Below are 24,281 nucleotides of genomic sequence, written 5' to 3'. Positions count from 1 at the left end.
AGGCGTACTTCAGTGGGTGGTGATATGGCATGCAGAAGCGGAATAGGAACTGACCAAGGAGCACCAGCGGCAGATTACCGAGTACCAACCCCGATGTTCGTTGTGAGATAGGGAAGCTGAAGAACAACAAAGCCGCTGGTAAAGATGGATTGCCGAGCGAGCTCTGTGAACATGATAGAGTGGTGCTGGCCGGCGCACTGTACTGGCCTTTAAAAGCCTACGCCACCATGATCCAGATCTTCTTAATCCGATAGATCTTACAGAAATGTCGCGAATAAAATGTGACCACACATCATCTCTTTATTAGGTTCACGGCTGCTCACGATACCGTTGATCGAGAACATCTATACATGATAAACCATGCACACGACATCGTATTCCCGGATAAACTGATGCGATTGATCAAGGCATCATTGTGCAAGTTATGTGCTACGTGAGTGTTGCTAGCATACTGTCTAGGCCATTTAAATAACGCAGCGGGTTAAGACAAGGTTATGGACTTTCTTGTTTGCTGTTCAACATCGTCCTTAAGGGCGTGAGCCGTAGGTGGCACATCGCGAAAGGGGTACGATTTTCACAAGGTCGGCTCAGCTTCTGGGCTCCGCGGATGACTTTGATCTCATAGCGCGTAACTTTGCGATTGTGGAGGAAACCTACGCCCGAACGAAAGCCGAAGCCATATGAATCGGAATGCAGATAAATGCGTTGGAAACAACATCAGGCTCCCAACTCAAGTCTATGTAGACGGCGATGAGCTTGAAGTGGTCGACGAATTCATACTTTTTTTTTATTACTTTATTAGGGTGGCCTTAAGCCACAGGCTGGTTCGCCACCACGAATTCATACATTTGGGGTCGCCGGTGATCGTCGACAATAACACCAGCAAAGAGAAGAGTTTTACCCAGGAAAATTTCCTACAAATATCATGTATTTTTTTAAGAACCAACTTGAAGTATTGAAAAAGTGGATTTTCCCATATAAAATCGTATGGAAGCTTTAAGAATCGGGCGTTTCACCGATCGATCTAAAAAGTTGCACAGTTGTTATGGGACCCATAAGGAACACGAAAAGTGCACGGAAGCTAACATTTATTTTTTGTCCCACCCTAGTGGGCAACTGAAAAAAATAACTTCTAAAACGTTTGAAAATCTCTTTGCGATTTCAGCTATTCGATTTTAACTTGCAGGTGATTAGCATAGTAATAACAAAATTTACAATGTTCGCCTGTAACTAGAATGAATGCTAGCTTGTTTGTAGAAAGCTAATCGGAGTTCGATTGTAATTGGACCTAATCGGAGCAACGAATGAAATGTTTTCGCCGAGGATCTGTAACGACTAGAACAAAATTTCTTTCACTAGATGCTGCGCATGACAACCATATCCGACTGGCTATCAAACGCACCTGTTGGTACTGTAAACATGAGCCGAAGAACCACGTGTTGAGCCGAATGGTACTCAGTTGCTTCTGTTGGCATCAAACCACGTGACATTTCGTGGTCGACTGTACTCCGATCGCAGACGAACAGCTTCCTGTGAGCAGTTCATTCGAGTGCATGGAGTCCACCTGCGTTCGGTACCGGAAAGTGCGACTTCAGTCGTCGGTTGCGAGTCACCGCGGCAGCATCCTTTTCGCCGAGAGGACTTCTGCGATACGGACTACTAGCTGACAAGTTGAGAAATAGGAAGTCTGGCTGATTGTAAGAAAACCTTAAAATGTTTGTTATCTGGATAAAATTTATGTATTAAAAATATGATGCATCCTTCATCATGTGATTATGTGGAGAAAAGTATTTTTAGTGAATGTGCATAAGTCCGATATGTGTATATGCTAGTTTATGATAGCAAAGTTTCTGAAGCTGACCTGAAAGTTATTTTCGTTACCAAGCTTGGCACAGATGTGGAATGTGAAGAAGGATTAGTAGCAGAGAAACCGACTAGACCAGACAGAATGATGTCTTCCGGGCAAGCATATTGCCGATCCATGTAGTGTATTGGAGTCGTTTCATTGTGATGAAAGACTTTTATTCTCCCCGGGGCACGAAATATGTTGGTTGGAATAGTTAGATGGTAGGATAAATTGATAGTGCATCCAACAGTGTTTTCTTTGGCTTAAATACCTGCCTGAAAACGATACCAGAGAATGATTACACTCTTCCGGGACAGTTGATTGCAGTCAAGTCAACTTATAATGTTGGTTTAAATTTGTAAAATAGTTTTTATTTCTTCTTCTTACCATTATATTTTTACCTTGTTTTTGTTTTAGTCACAAATTTTAAAAACGATTTTGAGTAAAACACAAGCTTTCTGTTAAATCCACAATTTTTTTCTGCAAATTTCGTGATAATGAAAGAAATCTTTTGCTTTTCCTTAAAACAAATGATAACAATTATGCTGTAGTACATAAACATATGATTTAATAATGAAATGTAGATCAACTTTGAAATTAAAAGTAAAATTCAGAAAAAAAAATTAAATTAAAATTAGATTCTGCCCAGATGAACTTTTATATAAGATTTTTGATGTTTCTGTATGCAGTTTTCTCTATAAAGTTAAAACCGACAGTTTGAAGAAGACTGCTTGCCGAAACATCAAAAAATCATAAAGTGCATCCAATATAAATCTTAAACTTAAAAATTATTTTAATCAAATTTTCACGATTCGCATTTTAACATAACCGGAAGACGACTGAAAACTAAATCAAAACGAACAAATACATCTTGGTTCAATTGAATGAAGAGTTGTGTGTTGTAAAATCTACCCTGTATAGATGCCTCCGACCAATCTTTGTGGTTTCTAAATTGTTAAAGAGGCTATTAAATTGTCTTCCTGGTGAGAAAATCGATAAATTCTGAAAATAAGTTTTGTATAAAGAATATAAAAGTCGCCGGAAATTCCTCATTTAGTACGAATACATCGCGAGCGGTTTGATCCATTCCACCTGTTAGGAACCCACGTCTGACATGAAAGTTTCCAACGCGGATGCGACCATAAAAAATTCCCAATTGCATGGAGTCGAAAGCATGGACAGCTGGCTGCTACCGATGGCTTGCCGATACATACTAAAAGTGAGTCGTTTCATTCTGTCATGATATCAGAAGATGCAGAAAAAAAATTCAGTGAACTGATGTATTCGAAAGTAAATTTGCAATCCCTTGCGACGATTGTTTTCGAAGTGAAAATAAATAAACCTCCAGCAATAGTAAAGTTTTTCCGCTTTCCCCAGCCCACATTCTTCGAGTGCCTGTAAATTGTGTGAAGTTGAAATGTACTGAGTGGAACGCCATTCAGAAGGAAACCCAGTAGAAGAGCAAGCTGAGGTGTTGTGTTATGCCTTGGGCATTTTTTCAGTTACATTCGTGTTTGCGTGTTGGAGTGAAAAAAAGAAAGCATAAGTAAAGCACGGGGTCTTACGCCTGTTAGCTTCACCTCCAAAGTTAAAGCCTTAACAGGCTTCGGAAAGTGAGTGGGAAAAGCAACAGAAAACAGTATGATCCTGTCAAACATGTTGGATTTACGACCGGCTCTGCTGCTGACGCTTTTTGCAACAATAGGTAGGTGACAAAGGTGCGATTTCGTGGTACATGAAAAGAATTTGGTCAATAGACAGGATGTTTAAAGCTCTACAATGGGCGATAAATAATAAATCAACAAGTTAGTGCTTTTTTATCTTTGAACATAGAAAACCCTGAAAGTGCACACAAAAAAATTTAAAAAATACGCAAAAATACGTAAATTCTGGATTCCGAATTTCACTAGTGAAAAGGTTTTAACCATGTTTGCTTAATACTTTTAAATATGGCTTAAGGGTGATGTAAATTCCAATATTATTATTTATTTATTAACATATGTAACGTAAGGCAATGCCTTTTAATATGTTACAAAAAGATTTATCATTGATTGGCTGTCTATCTTTCATGTAGCTTCTAACTTAAAAAAAAAATATTTATTTGTATTAGTTTATTTTGTGTTTCCTCTTATTTTTAATTCTTTTATTTAATTTGTACTGTTAAGCCATGCCAGCAAATTGCGCTTGAAGACTGCTAAGTTTGTAAGAGATTTGATTGAAGACGGTAACGAGTTCCAATGAACAATGCTTCTAACAAAAAGTGCTGAGCCATAGTCACAGGCTCCCAGGTACTATGACGCGGTACAGAAAAGTTTCATGTTCGGAGATTTCTTACAGGCGTCAAGTTCGAAAAAAGATACGCAGGTTTCTTAGTCATATTGATTTTAAAAATTGCGTGACAAGATCTGTATTTATAAAAAAGTGAGAAACTGCAACCTAGTAGAGCTGCATGATGATGTGAAACATGAGAATATCTGGGAAGATTATAAAAATATCTTACACACGCATTTAGAGCCATACGAAGCTTATTCAAAACACCCACAGCAGAATTAGCGAAAAGGGAATCACCATAAATGAAATGAGGGAGTATTAATGATTTGAATAACCGCAGCTTTGTTGTAATATGTAAGTGTTTCGTAACTAAATTCAGACGTTTCAACGCGCCATAAATCTTTCCACACTGGGCATTAATGTGGGCATCCCATTTAAGCTGACGTGTGAAAATAACTCCTAAGTTGTTTACTTTATCTACGAAATGAATTTGCTCAACCTGAAAATAAAATTGTGGAGGAGTGAGTAAAGCTTTGGAAAACAGTATAGCTTTAGTTTTCTGGGGGTTAACAAATAGAGGGTTTGTATTCGACCATAACGATATTTTGTTCAAGTCGTAGTTTATTTTTATAGCAATATCATTAATGTCATAGTTATGGTTAGTACAAAAGTAAACCTGAACGTCATCCGCGAACAAGTGAATCGAGCAATAATCTAGGCTAGTAGACAAGTCATTAATGAAAACCGAAAATAAAAGTGGACCAAGGACGGATCCTTGTGGGACGCCATATAAAATTGGCTGAAAGGAAGACAGAACATGATTACAGAAAACAGCTTGGTATCTTTCCGTAAGGTATGACCTAATTAACTTGATTGCCGTTGTAGAGAAATCAAATGAAGAATTCCTGCAAATCGATATGAAAATCAAGAAAATAATGAAAAAGTCAGTTAAAAAACTGCTCAGATACTTGGTATTTTCGAACCTAAGATACTTACTATTTTAAAATTCAATTTCTGAAATACTATATTAGACTAAAACAAGGTTTAAATGCTCTCCGATATATCGCTATGCCCAGAAACTGGAAGATAGCATCTCTCGATGTCTGAAGATCCCTCAGCTAACGAAAATATTCCAATACTTCGCAATACAGGTAAGTTCCGTTTTTGGCAACACGCTCTTTCATTTTCAGTTACCAAAAACGGAACATTCAATTCTGAGGTATTTTTTGTTATTTTTATAATTTTTAAATGTTAACATCAAAATTGTAATTGGACATTGAATTCACCCTACAGTGTCTTCAAATTTGTTTTATGAGCGAGAATGCAAACGATCACTTGAACACCTTCACAAAAAATGTTTTCCCAATCAAAAGAATCGGAAGCTTGTGTGTACCAGATGCATTAGCGCAGGGAAAATAAGTCACTCGATCTTCATGAGTCTTGCAGCCTGAGGCTGAAACTTCATTACTACGAACCAATGAACGATCTGGCAATATTTTGAAAAGTAGGAGAGTGGTATCCAAGACACGACCGCTTTTTCTTCAAGACATCGGTTTCAATAACATTTTAATAGCAGATCGTTAAACTGTCTGTTAGAGGAGGTTCTTACGAACTTTCCGAAAAAGCTTCACCTTCAAGACATCAAAATAGTCTAGGCTTATGGAAGCAAACATTAGTTGAACTATTGGGACGGGGAGATTTTGTCAATTTTTAATGCCACTGCTATAGAGGATATTACAGCAAGCGGCTGGTGTCTGCTCATTAAGTTTGTGCCAGGCGTGCTCGCATGTGATTGGTACATTGTTCGTGAAAATTCGACCTTAAAACTTTTAGGAAATTTTCACTGTTCAACAATGAAGTGATAACGATAACTAAAGAATCACAAAATTGTCCATCATTTTATCAATCGTACGACATATTGAATATTGTGTTCGCTTATGTGGTTACATCAGTCATACCCCCATTTCATAAACACACTTCAAAAATCCTTTAATGGTTCCACGCTTTCTGAATCACTATATAGATTTCATAAAAAAAATCGTCTATGGACCCAGAAAAGATTCTGGTATAGATTAGGGTGGAGAAAAATGATTTTCCAGAACCAAGTTTTTTTGGTTCCTTTTGGGATCCCAAACAACCCTAAACTTATCTGAAGTCGATTGGTCTTGTCTCCGCTTGGCGCATTGCATTTCAAATTTGTATGAAATTTTCTATGGCAAAACCTATTTTTTTGCATTTACCTTTCTAAAAAGCTCAATAATGCTCTAATGATGCACTACATTATGTTAAAATATAGAATTTTAGATGCCTAACAACTTTGTAGGAGACACTAAAGAGCTAGGATGTACCTAAGAAGAGCTATAGCTGTTCAAAGTTGAGTATGTCGATTTGAACGCAGAAAATCTTCTTTTCTGCCGACATTACCAATGTGCCGGCGTCAGTAGGATTCCCATCAAAAGTAACCTGTCGTAACGAGTTTATATACTCAACTGGATCAAGTAAACAAATTTAGGTCCATATTCTAGGCGTAGATAGAATCTACAACGTGTTTCAGAGGTAACTTCTGATGGAAATCTGACTGACGCCGGTACACTGGCAGTGTTGGCAGAAAAAAATGATTTGCAACATAAATTTCGACATACTCAACTTTGAACAGCTCTAGTATTGTTTTGGCACACGCTAGCTATTTAGTGTCTTCGGCCAAGTTGTTAGGCATCAAAAAACCTACCGTTTGAAGTCATGAAACCTATGTTTTGAGCCATTTTGAGCTTTTTAGAATGTAAAATGCAAAAAAGTTGGGTTTTCCATACAAATCTCCATATAAATTTAAAATGCAATGTGCCAAGCGGAGACAAAACCAATCGACTTGTAATAAATTCAGGATTGTTTGGGGCCCCAAACAGAACAAAAAAACTTCGTTTTGGCTTTCTGCTATCAAGTTTCGTTTTTTCCATATAACGAATCCCCACTCTAGCATAGATACTTCGAAATGAGAAAAATAATGACAGATAACGTAATGATTCAGCCTTAAAAAAACTCAAATTTTTCTATTTGAATGTAGGTTTCGCATAAATATTTGTTGCTGCCAATATGACGGCGCGCTAGGTATAAATAAAAGCCCGCGGAAGTCCACACCGTGAATTGTTGCATTTCTTACCAAATTTCATTTCAAAAGATCAACTGAATAATGTCAAATATTAGCCTTACTCTAAACCTTTAATCATATTGCGAAATTCATTCGATACGAATTCGGTTAAAATGGCGTTCAAAGGTTCCATGTAACTCTTTGGCGCTAGTTTTGGTAATAACCTCTCGATAAATGGGCCATAATAATGAATTTGATTGCAAATTCACTTGACCCATCTTGTTTTGTATATACTTATATCACAGGTTAACATAGATTAAAAGTAAAAAAACAGAAAACAATTGTGTTGCAAAAAAACGGAACCAAAAGTTTCCAAAACCGGAACGTGCTAAAAACGGAGCGTGCCCAAAACGGAACTTACCTGTAATAATATTTCTAGAACCGATTTGACGCCTAGAAACGAAAAATTGAATGATGACTTTGAATTTCTCATTTGTACAAAAAAAATTAATAAAAGATTTCTTTTTTAAAGTGAATCGACATTTTTTCGGTATTTTGCATACAAATTAATCACCGTTGTTTCAATCGATAACTACTGGCCAACGCCAAGACAAAAAAGACTTTTACTTATATATATATATATATATATATATATATATATATATATATATATATATATATATATATATATATATATATATATATATCTATATTTTTTTTTTTTTTTTTTTTGGAATATCCAAAGAGGGTAATGATTATATTGAGCAAAATCATTTCAAATCGCCTGGAAATACGCGAAAATTTAATCGACCATTTTTGATTTGAATTTAACTTTGCACACGTATTCGGCTTAGCAAACTGAGCATTTTTCACAGGTGGAGAGATTTTTTACACCCATGAATTACATTCTAAAAGGGCGTATGCCTTTTAGCATAGGTTTTATTCGAAGCATTGTAGCCCAGAAACCGTTGGTTGTATAGAAAAACTGTCTGAGAATGAGTTGTAGGGAATTAAAAATGCACCATAAAAAAAAATACACTGTACAAAAAAATTTTTTTGACCAAAAAAAATCAAAAATAAACATTAAATTTCGATTTAAAAAAAAAGAGTAGAATATATTTTTTTTTTTTTTTTTAAAGAAACCTGACGTCAATACGCAACTTTTAAAAAAAAGTCCAGGATGAAGAAATAAAAAATAATTTTTTTATGGTAGATTATTTTTTTTTATGAAAATTCTAATTCAAACATTTTTCAAAATATTTGTATTCTGATGATTTTAAAAGATGCAGAGAGTCATTTTTAATCAAAAAGCTCTTGGTGGTAAACATTCTAAAGGCATTGGTTTTCGAGTTATTTTAAATTTAAACTCGAAAAATTATAATTATTTAGAAAAATACACGTTTTTCTTTACTTGTCCATGGTTCTCCAGCAAAAACCATACGATCATTGGAATGCTTGATCAAAAATATACAATTCATTTTTTGACAACAAAACGATTGGGCGAACGGTTCTCAAGAAAAGAGTTAAATGTTCTAAGTGATATAAATATATATAAGAATCAAATATTTATTTTCGAGTTTTATTATCTTAGGAACAAATTTTTTTTTGACATAGATACTTTATAGAACTAGTTTCACCTTATATTTTATATACATCATAAGTAAATGTTTCGTCATCTTTTGAAAACAGCTTCGTTTGTATCTTATTTTCTGAAATCGGAGCAAAAGAGTAATACTTTTGTGTGGCAGCTATTATTATAGATTTTTTGAAAATATTGCTCCATTCTGTTACTCCTTGTTCATATTCTTCATATGATACCCAACTAAATGACATTTTTGATGAACTTTTATTACAATTACTCAATTCTTTTGCGCTTGATATGGGATGTTCATGTTCTTTAGCTGAACTTGCATTTCCTGCCATTCGTTTTAATATGCCACCAATTGCATCGCATGGGCCTTTACCATGAGAAGTCGCAAAAAATGCCACTCTGCATCGACGTTATATTTTGTTTCGAACTTGCAAAGACTTGCAAATTTTTTTCTATTTTTATATTGTGAGGCAGCTCCATCAGACATTAATATCGCTTCATTTAACTCTATTGATGTTTTCAAAAAACTCATTAATTTGGCAATGAACACCTGAACCGCAACAGTATTATGATGGAGTACTTCCGATATTATGATGAAGCTGATATTCTTAAGTGTTCCAGATTCTGAATAGTAAACCACGAAGGGATGAATGGTGGCTTGACTATCATTCCAATAACTACACGAATCACAAATTGATAAAGATGTATTAGGATGAGCTTGACTGTCCAATATTTTTAATTTTGCAATAACGTTTTCGTTTAATTTGCGTAAGCTTGATGAGCACCGATGACCAGAAATGGGTTTACAGTATTTGGGCTTGATGTATTCCATTTTCACTTTATTCATCTTCACAAAATGCAAACTGTTACTAACACTTCTGGAGAAGCGCAATCGTATTTATAAACGAAAACAGATATTATAGGTAACCCAGTAGTTATTGGTTGCGTACTTTACAAACAGTTATTATTAGTAAACAAGTAGGTAGTGTTGCACGACAAACATATTTTTTTATAAAACATTCGGCAAGGGGGAACGTGTAGGTAGGCTAAGGTTTAGCGCTTAAGTTATTTATCCAATCGTTTTGTTGTCAAAGAATGAATTGTATATTTTTGATCAAGCATTCCAATGAACGTATGGTTTTTGCTGGAGAACCATGGGCAAATAAAAAAAACGTGTATTTTCCGAAATATTAATAATTTATTGAGCTTAAATTTAAAATAACTCGAAAACCAATGCCTTTAGAATGTTTACCACCAAGAGCTGTTTGATTTACAATGACTCTCTGCATCTTTTAAAATCATCAGAATACAAATATTTTGAAAAATGATTAAATTAGAATTTTTATAAAAAAATTAATCTATTATAAAAAAATTATTTTTCATTTCTCCATCCTGGACTTTTTTTAAAAGTTGCGTATTAACGTCAAGTTTCTTTAAAAAAAAATAAAAAAAATTCTAATTTTTTTTTTTTAATTGAAATTTAATGTTTATTTTTATTTTTTTTTGGTCAAAAAAAAACTTTTTTTGCACAGTGTATATTTTTATATGGTGCATTTTTAATTCCCTACAACTCATTCTCAGACAGATTTTCTATACAACCAACGGTTTCTGGGCTACAATGCTTCGAATAAAACCTATATCAAAAGGCATACGCCCTTTTAGAATGTATCTCATGGGTGTAAAAAATCTCTCCATCTGTAAAAATGCTCAGTTTTCTAAACCAAATACGTGTGCAAAGTTTTATTCAAATCAAAAATGGTCGATATTCGACCATAGGTCATTTCGCGCGATCTTGCTCTATTTGCAACATCCTTTAGACTTTCGTGTAAATATTTGAAACAAGCAGAAAGGTTCAACCCGCTTTGATTTTTGATCGATCGTTTTTAGATGCGTTACGGCGGTGTGACGTTCCGGGATAGTCTTCTCGAAAAAAGCCTCCATGCGAAACTACTGCTCTATCGGACTTTGCGATACGTGCCTCAAAGTGGTCGAAGTTACACGAAAAATATCGATGAAAAAAAGCACAAGTTCATGAAATTGTCGATCTCATTTTTTTTCGAAACCAAATGTCTTAAAAATGCATGAAACGTCGAGATCTGGTGTTATCTCGAAAAAAAAAATCGAAAAAATCGACTTTTGGGACTTAGAAATTGTTGAGCTGGCAATCTTCCTTATATCAAAAATTTCTAAGTCGCAGAAAGTCAATTTTTTTCGAAATTTTTTTTTTCGAGATAACACCAGATTTCGACGTTTCATTCTAAGACATTTGGTATCAAAAAAATTATTAGCGTATATCATTCAAAGAATTCGCGATCACCCTGAATGCACCAATGCATGTGCTGAAGCGAACCGCTACTGCTGCTACCCGCTGGTGCTTAGTTTGGACCGTCATAGTGGCCATCAACTAGTAAACTGAGCAGAAGTAGGCTCTTATATAGACCAAAAAGTGCATTCCCGGTTTACTAGGTATATAATTCTGTCGGCCGGGCTAGGGAAAGCAAGCATCAAGCGACCAATCAAGGGTAGAAATCGGCTTTTCAACAAGGCTTGACAATGATATACAATTTTTTTAAATCACGTTTCGCCCAGAAAACTACACTTTTTCACCTGATATATAAAAATCAGAAATCCGTGAGTAGCCAAACAACCCAATTGTCCAAGAGTTCGAATAATCAAATTATATTTTTGGCGTATTTGGACGGATGCATAAATTACTTTCTAATCGATTGTCGCAAGAACGAAGAAAATTCATTGAAAACTAACCGACCAGCTAGTATTTGAAATTGGACATATTTTCTCCCCTTTACCGTTTTAAATTTTTATTGTACACTCCCATGTAATCGAACTTCCTGGGAGACGTAGTTCCACGTCAAAACAATCGACTTTTTTATGTTAAAAGTGTTTGCTTACTCTTAAACCGCTCATTTTTTTATTATTTCAATGTAGAAACAATCTCTATTCTGAATTCCAAAGTGAATTTCTTTCTGCAAATTTCCAGCAGATATTCGACTTCATTACACGCAACGAAAATTGAGAATTGAAGAGCCAGCTTCAGTATTTTTTTTTTTATTTGAGACGCTTTAACCTTAAATGGAAAAGCTTCAGTATAGTAGAGCGGGCAATGTATGTAGTTTGCGAGAATGCGAAAATGAACGGAAATAGAAGGTGTGACTTTAGGATTAGAAAAAATTTCCCTCGTCCAAACGGGACCCGCAATCTCCGTTGTCTCCGGCAAGGTGTTTTAGCCAATTAAATTGTCGTATGCTGGTGCTGGTCTTTTGAGTTTCCGAGCGTCTGACCTCCATGTTAGGAGCGGCTCAAAACGGCGTCTGTACTCCAGGTTAGGGGCGAGCTACGCTGCCGGAAGAGGACCAGCTGGAGGAAGCTCCTCTCGAGGACTGTTGGAACACCATCAGAACAGCCATCAACAGCGTAGCGGAGAACGTCATCGGTCATGTGGGACGAACCCAACGAAAAGAGTGGTTCGACGACGAATGTAGGAGGGTGATGGATGAGGAGAACGCTGCGCGGGCGGCGAAGATGCGCAGTGCCACTCGTCAGAACGTTGAAAGACATAGACAGAAGAAGATGCAGCGAACCCAAATCTTCCGGGAGAAAAAGTGCCGCCTGGAGGAGGAGGAGTTGCAGAGCTTGAACAGCTGCATCATTCTCAGGAAACGCGAAAGTTTTCTCAGAAGCTCAACGTATCCCGCAGAGGCTTTGTGCCGCGAGCCGAAATGTGCGTTAAGGATGCCATCAAGCAGCTAAAAAAACAATAAATCGGCTGGCAAGGATGGCCACGGAGCGGAGCTAATAAAGATGGGCCTGGAAAAGCTGGCTATTCGTTTGCACCGGCTGATTGCAAGAATTTGGGATACAGAACAGCTACCGGAGGAGTGGAAGGATGGGGTTATCTGTCACATCTATAAGAAAGGCGACAAACTGGACTGTGGGAACTATCGTGCGATCTCCGTCCTGAATGCCGCCTACTAAGTGCTTTCCCAAATCATTTTCCGCACGCACCACCTATATATTGACTTTAAAGCCGCGTATGCATTATCGACCGAAAAGAGCTATGGAAGATCATGGACGAAAACGGTTTTCCAAAGAAGCTGGTTAGACTAATAAAGGCTACGGTGAATGGGACGCAGTGCTGTGTGCGGATTTCGGGTGGATTGTCGGGTCCATTTGAATCCCGCAGGGGGCTTCGATAGGGTGATGGTCTCTCTTACCTGCTATTCAATATTGCGCTACAGGGTGTAATGAATCGAGCGGACATAAACACGCGGGGTACGATTTTCAACAAATCCAGTCAATTCGTTTGCTTTGCTGATGACATGGACATTGTCGGCAGAACAACCGCAGCGGTGGCAGAACAGTATACCAGACTGAAACGCGAAACAGCGAGGATTGGGTTGCAGATAAATGCGTCTAAAACGAAGTTAATGCTAGCCGGCAGAACCAAAGCCGACCGACATCGTTTAGGCAGTAGCATTACGATCGACGGCGATGAGTTCGAGGTAGTCGACGAATTTGTCTATCTTGGCTCACTGGTAACCGAGGACAACGATACCAACCATGAGATCCGGAGGCGTATTATCAGCGGAAGTCGTGCCTACTATGGGCTCCACAAGCAATTGCGGTCGAACAGACTGAGCTCCCGTACGAAGTGTATCCTGTACAAAACGCTCATAAGACCGGTTGTTCTCTACGGGTATGAAACGTGGACAATGCTCGAGGAGGATCTGCGAGTGCTCGGAGTTTTCGAACGACGCGTACTAAGGAAGATCTTTGGTGGCGTGCAGGAGAACGGAATATGGAGGTGAAGGATGAACCATGAGCTCGCGCAACTCTACGGCGAACTCAGTATTCCAAAGGTGGCTAAAGCTGGACGGATACGCTGGGCAGGGCACGTTGCAAGAATGCCGGACAAATACCCTGCGAAGATGGTGTTTGCCTCGAATCCGGCAGGAAGAAGACGACCAGGAGCGCAGCGAGCAAGATGGGTAGACCAGGTGGAGCAAGATCTGAATGAACGGGAATAGAAGGTGTGACTTTAGGCTTAGAAAAAAATTCCCGTCTGGACGAGGGAAATTTTTTCTAAGCCTAAAGTCACACCTTCTATTCCCGTTCATTTTCGCATTCTCGCAAACTATATACATTGCCCGCTTTATTAAACTTAAAATGTAAGTTATATGACAAAACTGAAACTAGTTCGTAAAGCAGCTTCAATATATTTGATCATACTGTCAACAGCATTCATCAGGAAATAGTTGGAATCCATCGTCAATGCCAGGATCTGTAACATTCATACTCTGGAATCCTTATATGATATAAGTCATTTCATCATCTGCAGTGTCTTCGAAATTCAATAGGGTAAACACAACAGGCCAAGTAATAGTCCGATTGCAAAACAAATCAATAGGGTCTTAGGAGGCAACTAGACCCTCCATTTGACACTGATTTAATGAAAATCGATCCAGCCATCTCTGAGAAACATGAGTGAGATTAAACAGTCTCCAGAACACGTTTCTTTCCATAACTTTTGAATCACATGTTCAATCTTTTTAAAATTCAAAAGTTGAGGGTTTTGCCTTTCTCCTAGAAAGGTATAGCAATCACTTGCAAAACCGAAAGTATAAAAGTGCTCCAAAGGGCCGAATGGCATATATCACTCGACTCAGCTCGACGAGCTGAGCATTTTCTGTATGTGTGTGTGTGTGTGTGTGTGTGTATGTGTGTGTGTGTATGTGCAGATTTTTATTCTCACTCACTTTTCTCAGAGATGGCTGGACCGATTTTCATGAAATTAATTGCAAATGAAAGGTCCTGTTGCCCCATAAGACCCTGTTGAATTTTATTGTAATCGGATTTTTAGTTTAGAGGTTATGTTTAAAAATGTGAAAATCATGAAACATCAATATCTCAGAAACTACACAACCGATTTGAACAAAATTGGTCTCAAAAGAACGGGCTACCTAGAAAACCCTTAAGTTTTTAATTTCATAAAGATTGAACTTGTGGTTCAAAAGTTATGAAAAGAAACGTGTTCTGAAGACTGTTTAATCTCACTCATGTTTCTCAGAGATGGCTGTACCGATTTTCATAAAATCAGTGTCAAATTGAAGGTCTAATTGCCTCATAAGACCCAGTTGATTTGTTTTGCAATCGGACTATTACTTTGCCTGTTATGTTTAAAAATGTGAAATCCAGCTATGCAAAGGAACATATTCCGATGACTACTTGGAGCTCACTCACTTTTCTCAGAGATGGCTGACCCGATTTCCACAAAATTAGTGTCAAATGAATGGTCTAGCTGCCTCAGAAGACCCTATTGACTTTTACTGTAATCGAACTGTAACTTCATTTGTAATGTGCCGACTTGTGAAAATCACGAAACTTCATTATCTCAGAAACTACACAACCGATTTGATTATTATTGTCAGATGAGCGGGCTAGTTAAGGGTTAACTGATGAATTATGATTGAACACGTGGTGCCCTACACGTTCCCATTTCATTTGATTATAATCGAACTTAAGCAACCGTTATGTATTAAATTGTTATTAAAACAACGAAAGTCTATTATCTCAAAGATTACATGACTTATTTGAACATAACTAGTGTCATACGAACGAGTCATCTCTCAAACTTACAAATAACAAACTTCATAACAATTTGATATGTGGCTCAAAAGTTATGGAAAGAAGAGAAATTCAAAGACTTCTTAAAACTATACCTGCTTTGATCGATATATGTGGCCTCTACATAATTTAAATGTGGTGTCGTACTATTTGAACGTTCCAAGTTCATTGATTTCTTGCGGTTTGTTTGAAGTCTGCAAATGCACGACGAATCGACCATAGGATATGATCAAAGTCAAATAACAAATCGTTTGAAATAATTGGTTTTATCGAAATGACAACATCCTCGTCTTTTGGCTTCTGTACATCGCCTTAATTCTGAATATATTCGTATTGGGTGGTATTCTGTCATTATCAGCAGACTTTCTGGCATCAATCTGACACCGGAAATACCCATATTGGGAGGTATTTTTGGTTGTTTTCCAGAAACTAAAAGTGGTCGTCTTCAAATTCAAAATAGTGTCCAGGGTCAATGTTTGGTTTCTATGCATCATCACGTTTTCGGAAATATCCATATTGAGTATCATTCGGTCATTTACGACAGTTGCCTATGAGTTGCCATTTAGCTATTCAAAATGATGCCTGAGGTCAATTGTTAGCTCCTTGCATCATTCTGGTTCCAGAGATACTCGTATTGGATAGTATTTGTTTATTTTAGGCTGTTTTTCACAAACCGGTAGTCGCCATCTTGGATTTCAAAATGGTATTTAGGATACTGGTTAAAGAAAAACTCATATTGGGTGATATTTGGTCACTTTAGACTGTTTTTCAGAAGCCGAAAGTCGTCATATTGGACTTTAAAATTGCCTGTGAAATCAATTTCTGTCATCTGGGCGTAATTCTGGTTCCGAAAACATTCATATTGAATGGTATTTGGTCATTTCCGGCTGTTTGCCAGACACCGGAAGTCACCATCTTAAAATTCAAGATTGTGTCTGTGATCAATTTTTAGCTTCTGTGGATCTTTCTGGTTCCAGAAATACTAATATTCAATGGGAGTCGTCCATTTCAGGCTGTTTTCCAAAAACCGGAAGTTGCCATCTTACAATCCAAAATGTTGTCTGAGGTCGATTATGGAACATATTTGTTACCACTAAAAACATTCACCTGCCAATATGGTTCCATTTAGTTGATTAGTTCGCGAGATGTGCAGAAATTTGTGAAGAAACATAAACTTCCAGAAGAGGGAGGGGCGTCAAACCATTATGGGCATATTTGTTACATCTAAAAACATTCACATACCAAATTTGGTTGTATTTTCTTGATTGGTTCATGAGCTGTGCGAAATTTGTGTTTCATTCTCATGGGATCCCTCTCTTATAGAAAGGGAGTCGGGTTTCAAAACATTATGTACATATTTGTTACCACTAAAAACATTTACCTGCCAAATTTTGTTCCATTTGGTTGATTAATTCTCGAGATGTGCACAAATTTGTGTTTCATCCAACTATTATGGACATATTAGTTACCCCTTAAAACATCCACATGCCAAATTCGGTTTCATTTGCTTGGTTTGTTCTTGAGTTGTGCAGAAATTTATGTTTCATTTGTATGGGACCCCTCCCTTCCAGAAGAGGGAGGGGTCTCAAACTATCATAGGAACCTTTATCGGCACCAAAAACCCCTACATACAAATTTTCACGTCGATCGGTTCGGTAGTTTTTGGGCCTATATGGATCAGACAGACAGACAGACTTGACTGCATTTTTATATGTGAAGATTGCAACATCAATATTTTAGAACCTAAAGAGTGAATATACATTTATTGGATTGAAGCGTTCATGTAAATCTATTTTTACAAATAAAAAATTGAATGAGAAAGGCTGGGTCTGACCGCTAGGTGGATTAATTTAGGTTTTTAGGTAGCCCGTTCGTTTAAAACCAATTATCAAATCGGTAGTGTTGTTTCTGAGATTGGAATGTTTCGTGATTTTTACATTTTGATGCATAACCTCTAAACTAAAAATCCGATTACAATGGAATTTAATAAGGCCTTTTGGGCAACTAGACCTTTCATTTGCAATTATTTAATGAAAATCGGTCCAGTCATCTCTGAGAAAGAAGAGTGAAAATAAAAATTTGCACATACACACACAAATACAGAAAATGCTCAGCTCGTCGAACTGAGTCGAGTGATATATGACAGAGCACTTTTATATCTTCAGTTTTGCAGGTGATTGCTATACCTTTCTACGAGAAAGGCAAAAACCGATGAGTTGATTCACCGAAAAACCTTTGAAGAAGCATCAATCGAAAAAAGATAACCTAAATTTTCGCCATTAAGGCGCCACTTAGGTGCTGAAGAAAATCCCCTGCAAATGACCTGTAGACTGCTTAAAATAGGTTTAATGGGAATAAGATAGTATTCCTCGATTGCGAACTCCAATTGATTATTTTTAAAGTTTGCTAAATCAACTTCATTATATTTCACTTTACACACATTTACAGTATTTCGTCTCAATACACGGCTGCTTGAAATAGGTTCCCTACCCTATGTATACTGTCTTGAACTATAATGCAATCGCCAATCTTTACCATTTTCACCAGTTTATTGAAATAGCCGGGAGTTCTGCGCTCAGAATTGGGATTCATCATAATGATAGACGAAACTGCTTTCTAGTTTCGGATAAGTCGCTGATTACTAGACTCACGTTATACTAGATTACCTTTTTGCCATACCCGTTCGAAAAGTTGGTAATAGCATTCAAGCTATGATGACAGATAAGCATGAAGTAACTTGAAAATAAAGAAGGTTGATGAGTTGGTCCAATTTTGATATTGTTTTGCAGCTTACTTGAGAGACATCCAAAATTCTTCTAAAACAATGAAACCTAATCAAATTGACCAAAAACAATATAAAATCATTCTTATGGATTAAAGTGTTTTCCTCGTTCGATAATTCTATAGACACACGCTTACTGCTGTGGTACGATTCCTAATAAATTTTGGGTGCCGTAGGCTACAAAAATCAATACTCTATATCCTAGCCACAAACCGCATCAAACCCACGCAGTTGTGATTTAATTGAAAGCAATCACCCAACGGGTACAATAGTCTTAATTTCGTCATCTTCTCTTGAAGGACAGCTCTTTCGGCAGCGAACTCTAAATCATACTTTGCTCGTGCAATGGTTTCCTACCGCTTACTTTCGGGTGGTTTTGGCAAATTTCATCAATTTTTTTTTTTTTTTCGTTATATCACAGAAAGTGTATCTTTATGCTTGGATTGTTTTCGTGTTGCAATTTAGTTTTATTGAATTGTTTACTTTTCGCGATGGATGAAAAGCAATTGGTAACTATAATCATTTTTACCAGAGACAGAGTCTTTGCCAATTATTGACTTACAGTGGAATCACAGTTGTTCACGCAAAACAATTGTGAAGCTTTGAAAATTATTCCGGATTTTCAGTTCACAAAAGAAAGTCAACATAAATCTCCCGGAAATGAAACAATAACACAACTTTGCGCGAAAAAAATATAATCTATTCGATCTCAGAACCTGCGCCACGCTGACCTCCATTCATTGTTACGTATATTCAATTTAGCGCATTCATGCTCAGCCGGTCATTAGGGTGAAATTCTAAAGCCACAATGCCACAGAATGGAAAGCGTATCCTTACAATGTAAATTCATTTAAAAGAGCGTATCTTGGCATAATTTCCCCACAGCTATGGCGGCACTCTGTGCGCAATTTATTGCTTTCGTAAATGGAAAATGTACGACTTTTGCCATACCAACTCGCTGATACCGCGGAAGGTATTACAGTGTGCACTCCGGTGTGAACATCAGGGTGGGTCAAATTTCGATGTCATTTGTAGTCCCAAAGGTGAACAGCTATTGTGTCCACGTCAGTGGGAATTTTCCTTGATTGATGCTGTTTTCAGTACTATCTGCAAAATCCAATACGGATTAGTTGAATTACTAATCGCAGTGGTAATAATCGAGTAGAAAATTTTGTTGGGAAAGAACTAAATGTGAATGGTCTTCATATAATGACAGTGCCGTCAATCTTGTAAAAGCTTTAAATGGAACGCTAGAGTTTAGTATGAAGATAATGTGAGTATTTCTATTGCGGCAAGCTCGGTGCTTTTCTAGTTTACAAAATTTATCACACCCTAATGCGCATGTTTGTGTGAACGCAGAATGGACTTCCGCAAACGGCGACGCAATCAAAAGAGCCCTCATTCGCACCAGTCAAGTGGATTCCGCAGCGTTACGCCCGGAGTAAATAGGTGGCAAGGAAGAGGATCAAAAATAAATGAATGTAAGAAAATATAAAAGCACAAATGGATGCTGCATCGAGTCAAATTAAATTTAATTAGAGCTGCAAAGATACCTGAAATGCACTTTGTGGGTACTGTTTGACCTGCTCGCCTGACAGCGGCAAACGAATAAGCTATTTTATTTCCCAGTACTGGTGCTTTTGAGCAGATTATGCGCCCCAAAATCGTACTCGGGTAATAGCAGATGCAGCTGCTAAAATCAAGGAAAACGCATACTGCATTTGTACAAATTATGCTGAAGCACCGCATTGCCTATAGTGATGTTTATCTAGTGCATTGCGATTCTGGCTCAAAATGCTGAAATGTTTGATGAAAAGCCGCAAAGAGGGTCCATCGAGATAACGAGTTGCTAAAAATGCGCTTACAGTGGTTCAAGAGATTGTTTTTAGTATCTTCAAATGCCAAACCAAATTGTAATGGTTTTAATATATTACCCATGGTTTCCAGTCGGTGTTACGTCAAATTTTGCAGCTCAAACGACTTATATAGATACGTAGTCGAGAAAATAAAATTTTAAGATCGGCTTCTATATGGGTCCTTCCATACGAAGTGACCACGGAAAAGAATAAACTTGAACACGACCATCACGGATTTGGTTAAAAGCTGGGGGAATTATTCATCTAGGTTCGCTATGAAAAAATCCCAATTTTGGTGTCGATTGGAATACCCCCCTCTTTGTGACAAAGTCAGGCAATTTTTGTTTAAAATTCTGTTTTTCTTTTTCTTACAATTCATATATGTAGGACGTCCGCAAAATACTGATAAATGATTTTTGAAGAAAATAAACCAAGGAATCCAAAAAAATATAATTTTTGACTGGAAGTGTTGCCAGATATTATTTTTGTATTTGAAAACTAAATTTACATATTTCGGCAAATGCAGCCATTTTTATTTTAAATTTGATAATTTCATCGTGTTCCTTGGAAAATTTCACGTAAGAAACAACTATCGTCCCGAGGTAGTATGAGCCAATCTCGAGATATAACATTTTTACGAAAATAGTTGTAATTTTCGTAACTAATTTATTTTATAGTTTATAGTCGAAAAAATGTGATGAGTGAATTTTGAAGAAAATAAACCAAGGAATCCAGAAAAAATATTATTTTTGACCGGGAGTGTTGCCAGATGGATTATTTTTCTATTTTAGAACTAAATTTGCATTTTTCGGCAAATGTAGCTGAGTTAATTTTAAATTTGAAAGTTTCATCGTGTTTCTCGGAAAATTTTACATAAGAAACACTTATCACCTCGTGGTAATATGAGCCAATCTCGAGATATAGCATTTTTACAAAAATGGTTTTAAATTTCGTAATAAGCTATAGCTAAAAATATGGCTATAGCTAGGAATATAGCTAAAAATATAGCTAAAGATATAGCTAAAGGTATAGCTAAAAATGAGGTATTCAATTAAAATATTTTACCTACCTATTGGTAGCGTATAAAGGGTTTTAGAACGATCTATTACTTGTTCCAAAATGTGACAAAAATAGACAAAACGTATACCAGTTTCAATTTTTTTCAATTTAGATCTGGTATAAAACAAAATTTACACCACCGGTGCAGCAGTGAATTTGAGTTTGTTCCAAAAAAAGAACAAAACAACGATTTGGACCACCGCTGAAGATGCCCTAAGCATTTTATCCGTAATCAGCACGAAAGTTCAGGAGAAGTCTATGTCGTACTTCATTTTCACTTTAAAGTTCATGTTAAGTTCTGAATGATGTTTACTTGGCTTTGGCAAAAGTGAAGTTTGCTGCGGGATTAGAGATAAAATATTAGTTTGAAAAAAAAAGTGGTTTATTTTATTATCTCCGGATTTTTTTTTAATCTAAATAAATGGCCGCTCCCGCTTACAACCTATTGAAATGCATCGGAAAAATCATACAAAATTCCATTGATAGCCAATACAACATAAAAGATTCGTTCACGTTCTGCAACTTTATCTGCTCGATTACACTGCCACCAGACTATATTCTAATTTCTCTAGACGTCATATCGCTGTTCACATCAATTCCTAAAGCCCTAGTCACACACAACATAATAAAACAATGGGAGAAGATCAAAGTTAATACAAACATAAACCTAGATTTGTTCATCGAAATAGCTGAATTTTGTATCGAATCAAGTTACTTCAAGTACAACGAACAACATTTCCAACAAGTATTTGGAGCTGCAATGGGGAATCCTCTCTCGCCCATAATAGCAGACTTAGTTATGGGAACGCTACTAGACACAGTAACACAGTCATTAAACTTCAAACCTCCGTTCATCAAAAAATATGTAGACGATCTTCAACTAGCAATCCCTGAAAATCAAATAGGCCATGTACTAAAAACATTCAACAGCTATAATGAACATATTCAATTTACATATGAAATGGAAAACAACAAACGACTACCGTTCCTGGACATGACACTGATAAGACAGGAAAACCAAAAAATTCAAACAGAATGGTATATGAAACCTATAGCCAGTGGCAGGTTCTTGGATTATAACTCGTTCCACCCGCTCCATCAAAAAATAAACATGGCCAAGAATTTCATTCGACGAGTCGACAAACTATCCACTCATTTACAAGACGCCGACAAAGCCCGTATCATCCATCAACAATTGAGTCTCAACACTTACCCAAAATCGCTCAGGAACAGACTCATAAACCGCAGGCAAGAAAACGTTGTTACACCACAAGAATCATCCGATGAAAACCTGAAATATACTGACCGTTCAATACCATACATTCCATACCTGTCGTACCGAATCGACAAACACCTGAAAAACGAATACAAAAACATACGACTAGCACACCGCAACATAAAAACAGTTGGACAATTACTCACAAAAGTTAAAGACCCCGTCCCCCAGGAGCACCAAAACAACGTCATATACAAGATACCATGCAAAAATTGCGACGCCTGCTACGTCGGAATGACAACAAACATGCTTAAAACAATAATCAGCGGACACCGAAAGTACTACAACACTTGAGACAAACTACTACAGCAAGGCTACAACGCAACACAACAAAATTAGTTCACTAAAAGAAAAAAAACAGCACTAATGTACCACAGCATCACACAAAAACACAGATTCGATTTTCACCAAACGAAAATTATAGACAGACACGATAAACCACACGCTCTACCGTTTATAGAAGTATGCCATATTGCTAACACAGAAAATAGTATCAACAAACGCACAGACACTGAGGGACTCAACACTGTATATGCTGGTATTATACACACAATAAGAAATATCAATCACAACAAAACCGATAAACACGACAACCAATATGCAACCACAACCTAAAGTTTTAGCGTAGCTCTCCAACACACTCACAACAAACTGTCAAGAAATAGTAGACTACTGGAAAAGACACAAAACCCTAAGACAAAACGCGACAGCTGGCTTCTTATTTTTCTTTTCGTAACGGCCGTCATCCCCGTCGAAATTTTTTCGAACGTTCCATACCGTTGATGCCAGAATGATTATTTTTAACAACTTCTGTAGGTCAATGAAAATAAAACAAATTAAAATTGCAATATATAGGCAAATAATACTCAATTTTTATTTATTATTTTATGTTCAATAAAGCATACTTCTACTATCAAATTTTTTCTTCCTAAGTTTCTTGGTACCCGAGTTTTTTCTTCGTAAGTTTCTTGGACTTCAACCGAAATAGTAAAAAACGATTAATCAATGCATTTTTAAAGTTATAACAGTGAGCTCTCCAACACACTCACAACAAACTGTCAAGAAATAGTAGACTACTGGAAAAGACACAAACCCTAAGACAAGACGCGACAGCTGGCTTCTTATTTTTCTTTTCGTAACGGCCGTCATCCCCGTCGAAATTTTTTCGAACGTTCCATACCGTTGATGCCAGAATGATTATTTTTAACAACTTCTGTAGGTCAATGAAAATAAAACAAATTAAAATTGCAATATATAGGCAAATAATACTCAATTTTTATTTATTATTTTATGTTCAATAAAGCATACTTCTACTATCAAATTTTTTCTTCCTAAGTTTCTTGGTACCCGAGTTTTTTCTTCGTAAGTTTCTTGGACTTCAACCGAAATAGTAAAAAACGATTAATCAATGCATTTTTAAAGTTATAACAGTGAGCTCTCCAACACACTCACAACAAACTGTCAAGAAATAGTAGACTACTGGAAAAGACACAAAACCCTAAGACAAGACGCGACAGCTGGCTTCTTATTTTTCTTTTCGTAACGGCCGTCATCCCCGTCGAAATTTTTTCGAACGTTCCATACCGTTGATGCCAGAATGATTATTTTTAACAACTTCTGCAGGTCAATGAAAATAAAACAAATTAAAATTGCAATATGTAGGCGAATAATACTCAATTTTTATTTATTATTTTATGTTCAATAAAGCATACTTCTACTCATGAGCGCAATTAAGGAAAATTCTAGTGGGGGCTAGTTTTCATGTATGAAATTTAAAAAAAAACGAAAAAAAAGTTTTAATATGCTTATTCAATAACGCTTAAAATAGTGTCGTAACAGCAGAAAAAATCACTTCGGGATAGAATCTCCGAAG

The 24,281-nt window shown here is 36.7% G+C and overlaps 1 protein-coding gene across 11 annotated transcripts in view; it reads left to right on the top strand.

The window, feature by feature from the left end:
• Positions 1-1,600: 1,600 nt before the first annotated feature.
• Positions 1,601-24,281, top strand: part of LOC129726538 (uncharacterized) — a 54,247-nt gene continuing 31,566 nt past the window's right edge. Inside the window, exons 1-3 of one of the 11 annotated variants that reach the window (XM_055683366.1) lie at positions 1,601-1,697; positions 2,682-3,065; positions 3,224-3,551. In XM_055683366.1, the coding sequence (XP_055539341.1) occupies positions 3,488-3,551 (64 nt within the window). In that variant the 5' untranslated portion in view covers positions 1,601-1,697; positions 2,682-3,065; positions 3,224-3,487. The other 10 variants (XM_055683368.1, XM_055683360.1, XM_055683367.1 and 7 more) reach the window with 10 other exon arrangements.

This window comes from Wyeomyia smithii, chromosome 3, assembly GCF_029784165.1.
Source record: "Wyeomyia smithii strain HCP4-BCI-WySm-NY-G18 chromosome 3, ASM2978416v1, whole genome shotgun sequence".
NCBI lineage: Eukaryota > Metazoa > Arthropoda > Insecta > Diptera > Culicidae > Wyeomyia > Wyeomyia smithii.
Note: the sequence above shows the minus strand (reverse complement) of the source record. Positions and strands in the feature narration are given on the sequence as shown.